This window comes from Charadrius vociferus, unplaced genomic scaffold (assembly GCF_000708025.1).
Source record: "Charadrius vociferus isolate BGI_N301 unplaced genomic scaffold, ASM70802v2 scaffold370, whole genome shotgun sequence".
NCBI classification, from domain to species: domain Eukaryota; kingdom Metazoa; phylum Chordata; class Aves; order Charadriiformes; family Charadriidae; genus Charadrius; species Charadrius vociferus.
Window position 1 is genome coordinate 1,695,187 of NW_009646744.1, and position 14,700 is coordinate 1,709,886.

Here is a 14,700-nt window from a genome sequence, read left to right on the forward strand (position 1 = left end):
TCCCAAAATTTTCCCCGAAACATCCCCCCCTCAAGATCAGCGGACTTTGCCTGTTCTCCCTTGTCCTTCCAAGTTAAACAGTTCCAGAGTGGTGGGGAGGGGCACGTATCCCAAGTCAAATGTGGAAAAATAACCCTCAAAACACCAGCCAAATCCCCCTTGCTAGCTTTTTTCCTCCATGGAGGGAAGCACGGCGGTGCTGAGCTGGGATGGGACGAGGAAGGCTGCTCTTGTCGGGCTGAGGAGGACAATAATGTCCCACTGGACATCAGAGGATTGGCGCTCTCCCCTCCTGAGCCGCTGTAAGACTCGATCATTCACATGACACGGCCGTTGCGCAACCAGCACTGGAAGCATGTGTCTAACTACCAGTTTTATGCAGAGGTTTCCATGGTGATATAAATATTACTCTTTAATAGTGTAACGAGGTAAATTAAATCCAGTTTAATTTCATATAAATGAATTTCCTGGGGCAGCAGACTTTGGCAATTCTGTTTTTTGGTTGGTTTGGGGTTTTTTTGAAGCGAGTGCATTCAGAGGCACGCACCAGCCGGTGCCCCCAGCCCGGGTCGGTCCCGCAGGCAGGCACGGTCCTGGTGCCTCCGCGGTGTCTCGGGCTGGCACTGCATGCTGCCATTGAGAAAAACATTCCTGTAACATGCAGGAGCCACTTGCTTTTCAAAGCAATGTGTGTCTAGTAAAAAAAAAAGACGTATTTAAATACTGAAGGCTGAATGCAAAGATGCTTTGGCACAGGTTCAGCAAACCCATTTAGGCCACTATTACCTCTTTAGGCGTCTGCCTTCCCACTGAAGTCACGGGGAAGTCAGGAGCCCGAGTCCTTTGGTGAACCTGAGACTTGTGTTGATTCCTGCCCTCTTAGCAAATTAGGCTGGAGGGAAGAAGGGTGCTGACTTCAGTGGGTTTGTGTTTCTAAAATGTAATCCTCTGCTAGTTTAACTCATTGCAGTCTGTCATCTTTTTTTTTTTTTTTAAAGGAGAATTTTTTTTTTTTTTTAAAAAAAAAAACAGACTTTCAGAGGTTCTCAAGTGTAGCTGGTGTGCACTCCTCTGGTGATTAGAATAACCTCACATTACTGAGGCGTGGGGGACCAGCCACACACGGCCGGGCAGATCAGAGAAGGGAGCAGGGAGTGTGACGGTTGTTACCGTAGCCTCCTGCCACCCAAAAGTCCCCCCCTGCAGGGAAGGTGCTGTGGTTGTAGGGCAGCTGCCTGCAGGGTCAGCCAGGCATTTACCTGCTGGTACTGGGGGCTGAGGAGGAGGGGAATAAGACAGCAAAACGGAGCCCTTCCTTTGCTCTTGTTGTCTCATCCTGGGGAAAAACAAAGCTGCCTTCTCCAAAAGGCCTAGCCTGCTTCTGCAAATTGATGCTATCGATAAATTTGCCATCGCTTTGGTGCCCAGCTCCAGGCCTGCCCTTGCATCGTTATTCACTTTACAGCAATTGTTAATTTTATAAAGCACTGATGGATTTAGCTATTAACACTTGACTTAGAGGCTTAAAACTCTCTTCAGATGTCAGCTGTGCAGACGCATGACTTATGAAATAAGCTACTGTACTTGCATAAACATTTCGACTCCCCCGGTCCCTGAGGCACATTGATAATACAGATTATGCATCTGACTAATACCTGTGTGGCACATACGCAAACTGGCAAGGAAATACCGAACGCGAGGCCGAGGGAAACACCTCTCTCTGCTTTCTGGCAGCCAAATTTGATCCTATTTTATGCCAGTAATTTTTAAGCAGCTTATGCTGCTGTGAACTGAGCGGTGCAGGCTGGTCCCTGTGCCAGCACGGGTGCAGGAGCCGCATGGGCTCCCTGCGCGGGGCAGCCCTGATCCCACACTCGCTGCAGCAATTACCCCCTTCATTTTCTCGTGCCTTTTTAAGGAAGAATCACCTACAGAAGGAGGGAATGAGGATAGGGAGAAAATGCATGTTAAGTAAGTTTGACAAACCGCTGATGTTTTTTCTTTTCTGAAACAACCCCTAAAGAGGCGGTAAGCTTTGCTGTTATACGGCAACTCTCGCAGCATGGTGCCGAGGGTCGCGAGTGTTTCCCTTAGGGAGGATGGGTGCTGCAGAGGGATGCTCTCATCCCCCAGGAGCCGTCTGTCAATGTTTAGTTTGTGCAGCACCAGGGAAAGACGTCTGGGACTGGTACTACAACCCGGGACAAAGGCCGGGGAGGTCTGCAGGTGTGTTTGGGTGAGGGTGAAGCAGGGAGCAGCACAACGCCTGACCCGCGGCCGTGCCGCACCGTGCCACTCGCTGCCATCTGTGCCCGCAGAGCTGGCAAACCCCGGAGGGATTACAGGAGGGGTTTTGCTCAGGCCTTCATTTTCGTTTGGCCGGGCTGTGCTCTGTTGGGTTTCAAGCCGCTGTTAGACACCGGGGTGTTTCCTGCGGAGCTCCCGCAGCCCCTGCGCCTGCTGCACCCATCGCCGGTGCCGAGGTGCCTGTGAGCTCCAGGCTGGAGTTCAGCCTCCCAGAGGCATTTCCAAATATAAACCATTTTAAATGCACTGGAACCCTCAAAAGAACAGCGTCTCTCATGAACTGAAGTTTCCCTCGCATGCCACTGTGCGATGCTGATGTGGATGGGGGACGGCGAGCGGAGGGGAGGGGGCTGCTTGCTGCAGATGGCCGAGAGGAGTCAATTTGATTTTTAATGGTTGTTATTTTTTAAATCCTGTTAACTTCCCTGTGCTGTGCTGGGTTTTTTTTTTTTGTTGCTGGGGTTTTTTTTATTATTATTATTATTATTTTGGGTTGGGTTTTTTTTTTGTTTGTTTTTTTTTTTTTTTTTCGAAGGAGAGCATTTCCCTCGGTGTTTGCAGAGCTGGAAAGCAGTTAATCCTTGCCCTTGGTTTCTGTGCCATTGCTGCCTGCGCTGGCATGGAGGGTTCCCTGCGCCGCAGTCACATGCCTGCTGGCCGCCGGCCAGGGCAATCTGATCGCTCTCTGAGGAAACACTATCAGTTGCAGATGCAGCCAGGGTTACCAGAATAGTAAATAACGAATCACAAGACTCGGTCTATCTTTTCAACGAAAACAAATATTTTAATATGTTGGTTTTAGTATAGAAGTAGTTTCTTTTTTCAAAACAGCCGAGCTGCAAGAGGTTTGGCTGGGGTTAGTTTGCATATGAAGGAGAAATAAGCTGTATTTTACGTTACGTTGTTCGGTTTATCTTCAGCTTCTAAGGTCAGCTGTGTCTGGGGGGTGAAAATTTCGATACTTGTTTTGAACTTTGAAACTCATCCAGCTTTGAAGTCGCTGGACTTGGGGTTCCTCCCTTTCTTTGGGCCTCTTTAACATCCACTCCAGTTAATGGGCTGTGAACAGAAAGCTTTCCCTTAATAATCCCACCTCTAGTCTCAACTCACTACTGCCCAGATGTGAGTTCCCGGTGCCCCAAGCGCACTGCACTGCCGGAGACCCTCCGGTTCCCCCCCACGGTGCGGCGGTGCCGGTGTCCCTCGGCTGCATGCCCCGCTCGCGTCTAACCTGGCAGGACTGTTGTGCCCCGGTCAGCCTGTGCTTTCCTCCCGAGAGAGGACCAGCAGCAGAGGGTTAAGGTAGAGCAGCTCCGAGGCTGCTCTAAACGGAGCCAGCGAAGAGCGAGCCCTCTGGGTGCCCGTGGGTCTGGTAACGTGACTTTCCCCCTTTCCAGCCCATTGACCGTTTGCTGCCTTTCCCATTGTGCCTGTGGCAGTGGAGTGGATGAAAATCTAAACTTTGAGGAAGACGGGGTTGATTTTCATTATTGTTAACACACAGGATGGATTTTGTATTTAATGAAAACTGGTACAGAAAATAGGGCAGAAAATGCCCCCGCCCCCCTGAGCCCCTTTCTTCCTGAGCAGTCCCGGTGATTTCGGCACGGTGCACGGTCGCCTTTGCCGCCCTGTGGGGAGCTGCTCTGGTCTGGTCACGTTACAGCTGCTTTCTTCTCTGCCAAATAACCGGGGAATGATTCCTTCCTCCCCCGAGTGCCCCTCGTACCGGTGCCGTTGTGTGCTGCTCTGCTGCTCTCACTTCCGAGGGAGTTTCACTTTAAACACTAAACCACGCAAGGTCTGGCAGCCGCTGCTCGAGTGTGTTTGCCTGCCTGACGTGCGCAGCCATGGCTTTACTTCTGGAAGTGTCTATAAATTTTTAGACCAACATATCCAGAGAAGATCTTTGTAAATCAGGGCTGGTACTAGGGATAATGGGATAATGTAAATCTTTGTCTTGTAAACCAAAAATATCTCTTCTAGAAAAAGTTGTGCATGAGAAACCTGAATGGATCAGTCATTTGCTTTGTTGTTCTGAGGTTTTTTCAGGCTACATTTTTACTGTGATAAAAATACGTGTCCCCACAGTGTCATAATGTAGGCATTGTACTTAATATAAAACTATAATTTGGTTTGTATTTTTTGAGAAGTTTAACAGTAATCTGAGGGGGTTTGATCTGGTGTTTTACTGCAGAGCCAAAGTTTTCATCGTACGTTTACTGTCCTCTGTAAAGTCAAAACCGATGAGGGTAGGTGCCTAGTCCTTGAAACCGTGGGGTAATTTTGACTCCCGTACACTGTATTTAAAGCTAAAGAAGTAACTTAGTCCCCTGCTCTACAAATCCACGCTTTGGTGGGTTTGGCCTGGAGATGCAGCAGTTTTTTAAAGCAAGGAGGAAGTTAAGGTATTTTTATTTATAAGTCAGATACACATAAACTTGCTCTAGTCATAAATCAAGCAGAACTATGGAGGATTTACATGCTTTGAATGAAATGGAGAGAAAGCAGAGCGGTAACAACAAAAGATTGTGAATTTCTTCTCTGTTCGGAACAGGGCAGCTCTTGACTTTTGACAGTGAATGTTGCTGTGCCTGGGATCAGTTCAGGTACATGCACAGAGAACCTGAACTCTCCGAGGTGGAAGGGTGAATTCACACTATTTAGCGAACAATATGGTTTGGATAATAGTTGATGAGAGAAATTTTGTTTCTGATAGCAATGACAGCTGGAACTAAATGTTACAGTAAACTCTCTGAATAGGGATCTCTCTCTGCCTTTGGTTATTTTGTTTAGTCTTCTGGATTAATTTTTTTTTTCTAGAACAACTATTTGCAATCTCTACACGATGCCACGGATTGGGGAGCCTGTCTGGCTTACTATGATGTCGGGGACACCAGAAAAGAACCAGCTTTGCCATCGCTTCATGAAGGAATTCACTTTCTTGATGGAGAATGCTTCTAAAAACCAGTATGGTGGATTTTAGTTTTTAAATTACGTGCGTGTTCATGCCTTTGTATTTCAAACCAATTTTTGAATCTGTTTTTAAAATCCAGGTAATCAAATAATCAAAAGACCATACATAAATACCTTCTTTTAAAAAGAAATAAAGTATCTTATTAAATGCCTGCTTCCCCACAATCCTCTAAATCCTGGTAGAGGCTAAACATTTGAAACATGTCCATAGGAAGCGCGTGATGGGTGTGTATGTCTGGAAGGGGGTGAACATACCTCATGAAATGCATTAATCTACCTTTCAAAATCAGTTATCATATGATGAGCAAGGTTAGACATTCAGTAAGAGCCATGTCTGTAATACTGTCTGACCGCAAATTGCTCTTAAACTTGACTTCTGTAAAATGCCACTAAAGAAATTGTGTGCTTCATTAGTACTCACCTTTCTGCCCTAAGGACAAAGCCGTGAGCGCTTGTTAAAAATTGAGAAAGAGAATGTTCTTGATAAACTCGGGAGAATCTGATAAATTTTCTCTTTTGTCAACACTTCATCCTCTTTCCCCAGGGCACAAATAGGGGAAGTTTTTAAAACATTGGCTCCGTTGAAGTCCAAAAACGAGCACAAACATGTGAAGTTTGAGTGGGACTGGCAGTGAAAGACCAGCTGTTAGCTCCGGGGAAATTGCTCTCTGCAGGGTGGGGAAGGGGCTGCTGCTCACCATCTCCCAGCTTTGCCACTAACTTTGTCATCTTTTCTCTCCCTGAGATGGGAGGGTGACAATTAGTGGTCGGCGTGGTCCACCTTAGTGCAATGGGAGAAACCGTAGGGAATTGTGAGGGGTTCAGTTGTATTTTCTTAAAATCAGTTCCCATTGCAGTGGAAGCTTTCCTGGGATTAGCCCCTTTGGTCACTGCCATTCTGAGCCCTGTACATCATGGTTACATTTAAATGGTCATTAAATTGGGTTTGTTCTGCTTGTTTTATTTTAAATATAGTAAGATTTACACTGATGGAAGCAAGAGGAAAATCAAGCCCCAGATCCTTTTCAATCCAGTTTTAAATCTCCTTTCCTCCTTTAGCTGTCTCCAGTGAGGAAATGGGGCTAAATTTAAACTGTAGGGGTTCCTGATGCTTGTAAACTATTCAAATAGCATTATTTTGAGGCTTGGTGGCGTTTGACTCCTTTCTTCCCCGGGCACCTGAGCTGCTGCGGCGGCCGCCAGCACCATCTGTCGGTGTGCGAGCGGCTCTTGGGCTGCGCTTCTGCACGCTCCTCCTCCCAGGAAGGGGGACTGGGAAGGAAAGCCTTCCCTCCACGGAGCAGAAACCATGCTCTATCGTTACAATAAATCAGATAGTTAACATTGTTCAGAAAGGCTTTTTGCCTTATTTGCTTAGCTAGTGAAAACTGTTTTGCCAGTGTAACGACACAGCCTTTCTGGCTGAGCTACAGAACTCGGGAGGGGGGTGTGTATTTTTGAAAAGGAGCAGCCATATGCCCTTAAATTGCATCACAGTTATATGAAAGAACACAGCATCTAGCTATTTTACAGGTTTGGTAGCAAGAGCCTTCCTTCTCATCAATAGTCACAGATCTTAAGGGTTTGAGGTCTCCTTCTTGGAGTACAGAGGCCACACAGTGCCACTGTTTTCTTACAGCGCACAAAGAAAGTTGGTTTTGAGATGTTTTACAACATAAGGCTTGCAAAATAGGAAGTCTCATAATTATTGCCAAACAGAGGAACTGAGATGCCACAAGTTTAAAATATTTCATTTTACTTTAAATGTGTGTTCTAAAAAAGAGCATTGCAGGGGTGAGAGGGAGGGTAGAGCCCTCTGTTCTCTCCCCAAAGAACCAACAGCGAAGGGATGATCTCTGCTGACTTTGTGCTTGTTTCTGCAATCCTTGGGCTGTAGAACTGCTATCAGTTTTAACATCCTGAGTGTGTACCTGGAAAAAAATGATGTTGAATATTTTGTTTTCAGGTTTTTACCAGCTTTACTGACTGCAGTCCTGACTAACCACTTGGCCTGGGTCCCTACCGTCATGCCGAATGGCCAGCCGCCTATAAGGATCTTCCTGGAAAAGCATTCCTCCCAGAGCGTGGACATGCTGGCCAAAACCCATCCATACAACCCACTGTGGGCACAGCTCGGTATGTGGCAAACACCTCTAAACCATCCAACAGCTTTACATCAATGGGTATGCGCGTGGTGGTTTTTATGGATGCTTGTTACTTCCCACCCAAATTATTATTATTTTTTATTCAAAACAAGACAAAAATGTGTATTTCAAGCTTAGAGGTGGTCACTGTATTTTTTTTTATATATGCTGTAATTTCTTACGGCATTATAAAACGGCAGTCAAAAAGTAAAGCCCTTTTCAGTCATCTGTGGCAGGTCTCTTAAGGTCACCTGCCCTGGTGGTGATGGAGGATTCCAGTCCTCCTCTGGTCCTCCCTTTATATAGAAAATCCACTTTTATTTTTTGGGATGCTGCTATCAATAAGCCTGGCTCTGGAAAGAGCAAATCAAGGAAATCCATCTTTTGATAAGAAATGAACATACTGTCAATACAACAGGCAAAGGAGTGACACAGTACAGGACTTCATGACTAGGCAAGCCCCTGGGTAAGGTCTCAAAGCCTCGTCGGATGAGTAGCTGGCCGTACTGTCTTCCAATTGCGGAGTAGAGAAGAGGAGGTGAGGTTCCTGCTCTCTGGTCAGATTGTCCTGCTCTGCACACAAGCTGTCATGGAATTTGGTTAGGGAGGGGAAAAGAAAGTTCTGCGAGGTTGCCCTATTCTGGTACAGGCAGGAATGGCCAGGGTCTTGGCAAGAAGACTTGATTTCAGAGCTCGTGGGACTCAAGGGATCCACTGGGGTTAGGTTGACCTTTGAGGCCTCTTGGATCCCTTGTCCCCCATCCCTGCATTCATGCAGTGCCCTGGTACCTCCAGAACAACACATGCACACACGCTTCCTCAGCTGAATCTGGAATACAGTCAAAACAACCCATTCAACCCATAACAGAGCTCAAGGGAGGGAAGAGAAGAAGGTTGGCCTCAGCTATGCACCCGCCACTGTCCCTTTTTGCCCTCGTTGTTGGCATAGGTTTGTTTCTCCTTACAGCTTTCTCTTGGTGGGTAAAAGTTCAGCCCACTTTCCAGACTATCCAGGGTAGTTCAGAGTAGATGCCTCCTCTCTCCCGTGGCTATATAAGGAACCCAGGAGACGAGCCTCCAAAGCTAGGCACTGAAGTTAGGTGGTGCAAATACTCCCTAATATGCGATATCAGATGTCTCCCTGACCAGCGTGTCACCTTACATACGATACCAACAGCATCTTTGGGATTCTCTGTATTGAAACTAAAATACTAGCATAGCTGTCCTCTTCTGCTTTGGTATTTTTCTGTTGCAGACCTGACCTTTGAAAAGTGGTCACAACAATTGTCTGTTAGAAGAATAATTTATTTTAAAGATGCAAAATAATTGTCTTTTATTTCCTATTCTAGGTGACCTGTATGGGGCTATTGGATCACCTGTGAGATTAGCGAAAACAGTTGTGGTTGGCAAAAGGCATGACCTGGTACAGAGATTGCTTTATTTCCTTACTTACTTCATCAGATGCTCTGAACTTCAAGAGACACATCTTCTAGAAAATGGGGAAGATGAAGCCATTGTCATGCCTGGAACTGTTATAACTACCACACTGGAGAAAGGAGAAGTAGAAGAATCCGAGTATGTGCTTGTCACGATGCACAAGAACAGGGGCAACTTGCTACCAATGGAGTCTGAAGAAATGAGAACTTCTAACTGTAGCTGTAGATATTGCAAATGCCCTATTTCACTTGCACAAAACATAGAAGGTGTTTCACAGCAAGAGAGAGAAGACGCTCAAAACACTCCGAAGGTAGAGCTGGAATCTTCTTCAGATGAGAACAGAACTATTGTTCCTGACGATTGCCAGGAGGATGCTGTTGATGTTAAGCAACCGAGACCCTGCCTGGACACAAAACTAGAGACTGTGGTGTGCACAGGTTCAGCTTCACCAGAAAAACGTGTGGTGACGGAATCTGGTTTGGAGCCAACGGCAAACGTGTGGAGGAACGAAGACTCGCTGGAATCGGGCAACCAGGCGGTCAGTGTAATGAGGTCACCCGGTATTGCTGTGGAAAAGAAGCCGCCGGATAAGCTCTTCTGCGATGCGTTTCCTTGCAGCGCTGCCGAAGCTCAGACAAAGGTGACTTTCCTCATCGGAGATTCCATGTCACCCGATTCAGACATCGAACTCAGAAGTCAGGCAGTAGTGGAACAAATTGCTAGGCATCACAGCCCGCCAGCAACGGAGGAAGGAGTGTCTGCTGATCAGAACTGTGAAGCTAAACAAACTGTTGAGGACCAAAATAGAGACTGTGGGACAGCTGAACCCTTTCCTCAAGTTGCTAGTGAGCATCAGAGCTGGAATCCAAATCCATACAACGCTGAAAGCATGAGTCTGTTTGATGAATATTTTACTGATGACAGTTCAATTGAAACCCGGACTATTGATGATATTCCAGGGCAAGCAGCTACGGATCTTCTTGCTCACAACAGTAGTTTAGAGTTTTCTAAAAAGCTGTGTACAAAGACTAGCAAACCACCTAGCGAATTTTGTAAATTCATGGACTCTGTTCTACAAGAGACCTACAAAAACTGCTTTAATGAGCAGGACCAAAGAGAGAGCATCTCTATTCGCGTCCCCCATGGGGACAAAGAAAATGTAGAGAAAAAAGTCGCCCCGGGAATTGATTGGGACATTCCAAGAAATGAGAGTTCAGATAGTGCCCTGGGTGACAGCGAAAGTGAGGATACAGGTCATGATCTAACTAGACCAAGCGGTAACTATTATGGAGGAGAGCAAGAAGATTGGGCAGAAGAATACGAGATTCCTTTCCCTGGGTAAGTACTATTCAGCAGCAATAGAGCCTAAAAAAGATAGAGCCTCTTCTCAATGTCACGCGTTTGGAGGAATGTAGCCTAACTTGGCATCGGTGGTTGGAAAAGTGTCTCTTGAGCTTGCTGGTTGTAAAAGAATATAGAGAGATCAGTGGTCTGGAAAAAAAATATCAGTTGTGCCTTGCGATCTTGGCTCGTATCCTCTTCTTCCACAGTGGTCCGACTGCAAAAGTTGACTTTAAACTCTTTCTTTTTAAAAAGTGCTTGAATGAAAGTTAGGAGAGATATGACAAATGTGAGAATGCAGCCTCTTTAAACTGAATTTGGTGTTTACTATTGTACATCTCTTTGATATGCCTTTCTTGCAGGTCAAAATTGGTTGAAGTGAACTCTGTCCAGCCCAGTATTGCCAATTTTGGAAGATCCTTGCTAGGGGGCTACTGTTCATCTTACGTCCCTGACTTTGTTTTGCAAGGAATAGGAAGTGATGAAAAGCTGAGGCACTGTTTGGTGTCAGATTTGTCTCATGCTGTGCAGGTAATTAAGCTATATTTGGTACATGTATTTGTCACAGTAGGGAAGGGCAAATGTTTTTGAATGTACAAACCTGCTGGAAGTGGAAATATTTACTGTTGCAGCTCTCTTCAGGTTTCTTCAGTCCCAGGTCACCAATTTTTTTCTCCTCTCTCAATTAATGTATCTGAAAAACATGGTTATTTCACTGTAAATCTGGAGCACAAAAACTTAAGACTCCCCCTGAAGCCAGCTGAGAGGCCCTTGAGAAGATGGATCTCTGTGCTAAGCCGTAGAGAAATCATCCTCTCCTGCAGACGTGGCAGCCTGCTGATAGTTGCATGCCCACAGGATGGAGTGATGTTAAACAAGACCAAACGCTGAGGTCGCTGTGTATCTCTTCCCAGGCACGGAGTCTTACTGCAGTGCTTGTGCAGAAGCTCCCTTTGCTCCCTCCTCTTCCCGTGCACCATCTAACCAACGTGCTGCCGCTTGTGGGGCAGAACGTGTCCTCTGCGGTGAAGCCGTCAGGAATGCTCAGAATTTTGGGGACGTTACTCCTTTTTTAGGATTGTAGTCAAAGCATCCGGTAGTGCTGGCTTCATCGGAAAAGGAGAAAGCAATATACAGATAATTGTCCCAAGGGGACTCACACTTCTCACGTGTGCTGGAAATCATCTCTTCTCCACAGAAGCTTTTTCCTAGATGAACTGAGGCATGTCCTACCCCTTTTTATAGTCACCAGGAGGGAATTGGAAGGCAGACTGTCAATGAAAAGCGTGATTCTGCTCCCCTCTAGTTTATTCCCAAGGGAATGGGGAAATGGACGCGCACAGACTGCTAGCAGGCAGTCTGCTTCTCTGAGCGCTCCCCTGGGAGCCTCCGAAATGCCCCCTTCGTCCACACCTCTCGAGTTAACAATGTGCGTCGCACCTTACACAGATGGCACGGCTACTTTTCCTGCGGCCGTTCCCCGCATTATTGTCCCCTTTCCTTGTGCCCTACCCTGCCGGGGGGAGTTCCGCGCCCTGCACGGCTGTTCTCGGCGCTGGTTTAAGCCACTGTGTTTTAAGCCAAATGTTTAAGCCATTTCTGAAGTGTAATTGAACTTCAGGCAGCAGAGGCAGCAGTGTGAGGTAGCTGCTGCTGTGAAGCAGATGTATCTGCAATATAACCTAATAGAGGTCCACGTCCATCAGCAGACTTAAACTTCAGTTGCAGAAATCAAAGATTGAGAGGATACGAAAGGAGTGAGCAAGATGTTATATGGATATCTTCAAGTAAAATACTAACTGCATCCTAGCCCCGTGTGAAGTCCCTGTGGGACTCTGGAAAGAGGTGCTTCCTGACAGTCCGGTCCAGAAAATGTCTTGGAGAAGGGTTCCAAATACTCCCTGGTTGAAACCTCCACGGCTTTAGACAGGGGGTGGAACGCTGCTTGGAAGGAATGGAGGAGCTGGGCTCAGGCTTGGTTCCTGACTCCCTCTGCTGGCCCTCCCAGAAAGGGAAACCAGTGACAACTGGGAATAAAATTGACCTGATTAACACGCGGTCATGGTGAACAGCAAGTTGGGGGTTTGGTACTTTCAGTTTTAGGAGTTTAAAATATATTTTAGATATGTCAGAACTCTTTATATCAAATATCAGAAGATATAGTTGTCAACCGGGGACACATTTTCAAGTCTAGAAGAAAATGAAAGAAAAGAAGCAACTATCCTTCTAAGACTGTCTCTTGCTTACAATAAAGCTCTGTTTTTAATAGATGGAATGCAATTCTTAGCACATGTTACTCTATTTTAGACGAAGCAGTGTCTGGGACGCTACCCCTGCTATCCGGGATGACGAGGTTTTGTGAAAAGACCGTTGTCGTTTGTCATTCTCAGGGTTCGGCTATTCATTTTTTCTTTCTAGCATCCCGTTTTGGACGAACCGATCGCAGAAGCTGTCTGCATTATTGCAGACACGGACAAATGGACGGTGCAAGTGGCCAGTAGCCAGAGACGAATGATTGATAATAAGCTCGGAAAGGAAGTGTTAGTCTCAAGTCTTGTCTCCAACCTGCTTCATTCCACTCTTCAGCTTTACAAGCATAATTTATCTCCAAACTTTGTAAGTATGACTGATAATGGAGAGGGTGATGGTTTTTAGAGCATCCTTTCACTTTGTAGGTTAAAGAGGGTGAAAAATTCTGCCTAGTTGGTTTATCTGTAGCCAGGGCATCCCCTCATGTAGCTTTTTGAGCTGTCCATTTAAACACTGCTCTCTAATAAAGACAGCTGTCATACTAATTCCGATTTAACATGCAACCAAAGGCTTCTGCTCAAAAGTGAGAGTCTTGCCAGTGAAGAAAAATTTGCCAGTATCTTACTAATTATGCACCTAGGCACGGCCGCGGAAAAGGCAGTAGATGTGTGGGGTCTGTGCTGTTATGCTTTGAGGCTGAGCGCGGTTTTGATACAGCACCGTCTTCTCCCTGACACAACTCCCTTTGCTTTCTAGTGTGTTATGCACCTGGAAGATCGGCTGCAGGAGCTCTATTTCAAAAGCAAGATGCTGTCCGAGTATCTGAAGGGCCAGATGAGAGTTCACGTCAAGGAGCTGGGCGTGGTGCTGGGGTACGGTCACAAACTTCCTCCGAGCAGCGCTGCCCTGGGTTTGCTCTGCCAAATCCTCTGCCCGCGCTTGTTCTAAGCGCAGCGAGATGGATTCCTGAATGGGACTGGAACCGTGGTGTGGCATAAATCACCCATGGCCGCAGGCTTCTCCTTAGCCATTGCTTGATCCCCAGGACGCCCAAACCTCTCTCTCTTCCCTCCGGGCAGGAAGACGGGCTCAGCACTCCGGAGCTTATCAGGCTCCTTCCTTAGTTGGTCACTCATCACTGAACAATGTGGGGCACCTGATTCCTACCTCTCTGTGGGTGTGGGGCGCAGGCAGAGAAGCTCTATAAAGGGTATTTATAAATAAATAAAGGAAGGCTGTGAATATCGTTGTGTTCAGAGGAGTACAGGGAGAGCGGGAAGGCACACGGAGCACGTGTGGAGCCTGGGGATGGGGGAGCAGCTGCAGCACGGTGCCGGGGATTCCCTGGGAGCTGCCGGAGTCCTTTAGCCTAGTCCTGTGCTCCTGCACTTTGTCCCCCACTACTGCTCCCTTTACTTTGAGGGTAGGAAGGAATCTGCTGGTTTTCCTCCCTCCCATCTGCTTTCTCACCAGTTTGTCGGCCTTGTGAAAAAACCCCGAACAGGCAGGTGGGCGCTGGGGCAGCGCTGACAGCGCAGAGCTGTCGCTCATCAGCGCGAGCAGACGCGTCTGGAGGGGATGTTAGAAACAATCTGGTGGCTGCAGCGTGTAACCCAGCCGGCAGCGCTGCGTTAGGAGAGAAGCGCAGTTGGCTTCGCTTTGACTTGAAGAATGTCCCACCGCTCAGAGCCGTGTACGCTCGCAGCCCCGGCACAAACACTGGGGCTCGAGCAGGCAATGTGGTCACTAACGCACGTGTTCGGCCCGGCTGCGTTTCGGGTTAGATTAAATGTGACTCTTCTGCTTCCTTTTAGGATCGAATCCAGCGACCTCCCTTTACTGGCAGCTGTAGCAAGCACTCACTCTCCCTATGTTGCCCAGATACTACTTTAAAATGCCAGAGGCCGTAGGCGCTGACTTTTTTCCCCCTCTGGAAACAACGTGGAAGACAACTTGTTCTGGCTTCTTTCTCTTTGAAGCAATTAAAACAAACTGCTCGTTGAGCTGCAGCACCTCCATATATGAACTGCACGTTATGCAAACAGTTGGAGACTTTTCCTCTCCCACTTGGTCATTTATAAAAAAGGATAAAGAAAAAGAAAAATGAGTGAGCCCGAGATTTCAACCACAGAAAAGCAAAGATTTTAGCAAAAGCTGAAGATCTGCATTTTTTATCAGTTTGTGCCACAGTGGCTAACTGTAATTTATATTGGGAAATGCACGGAAGAACTGCTTTGAGAAATAG

General features: G+C 46.8%; 1 protein-coding gene across 1 annotated transcript in view; it reads left to right on the forward strand.

Moving 5' to 3' along the window:
- Positions 1–14,348, forward strand: part of FNIP1 (folliculin interacting protein 1) — a 43,121-nt gene extending 28,773 nt beyond the window's left edge. Inside the window, exons 12-18 of the mRNA XM_009890817.1 lie at positions 5,131–5,277; positions 7,250–7,419; positions 8,777–10,202; positions 10,568–10,736; positions 12,624–12,821; positions 13,212–13,327; positions 14,270–14,348. Of these exons, the coding sequence (XP_009889119.1) occupies positions 5,131–5,277; positions 7,250–7,419; positions 8,777–10,202; positions 10,568–10,736; positions 12,624–12,821; positions 13,212–13,327; positions 14,270–14,348 (2,305 nt within the window). The remainder of the gene's footprint in view (positions 1–5,130; positions 5,278–7,249; positions 7,420–8,776; positions 10,203–10,567; positions 10,737–12,623; positions 12,822–13,211; positions 13,328–14,269) is intronic.
- The last annotated feature ends 352 nt before the right edge of the window (positions 14,349–14,700 follow it).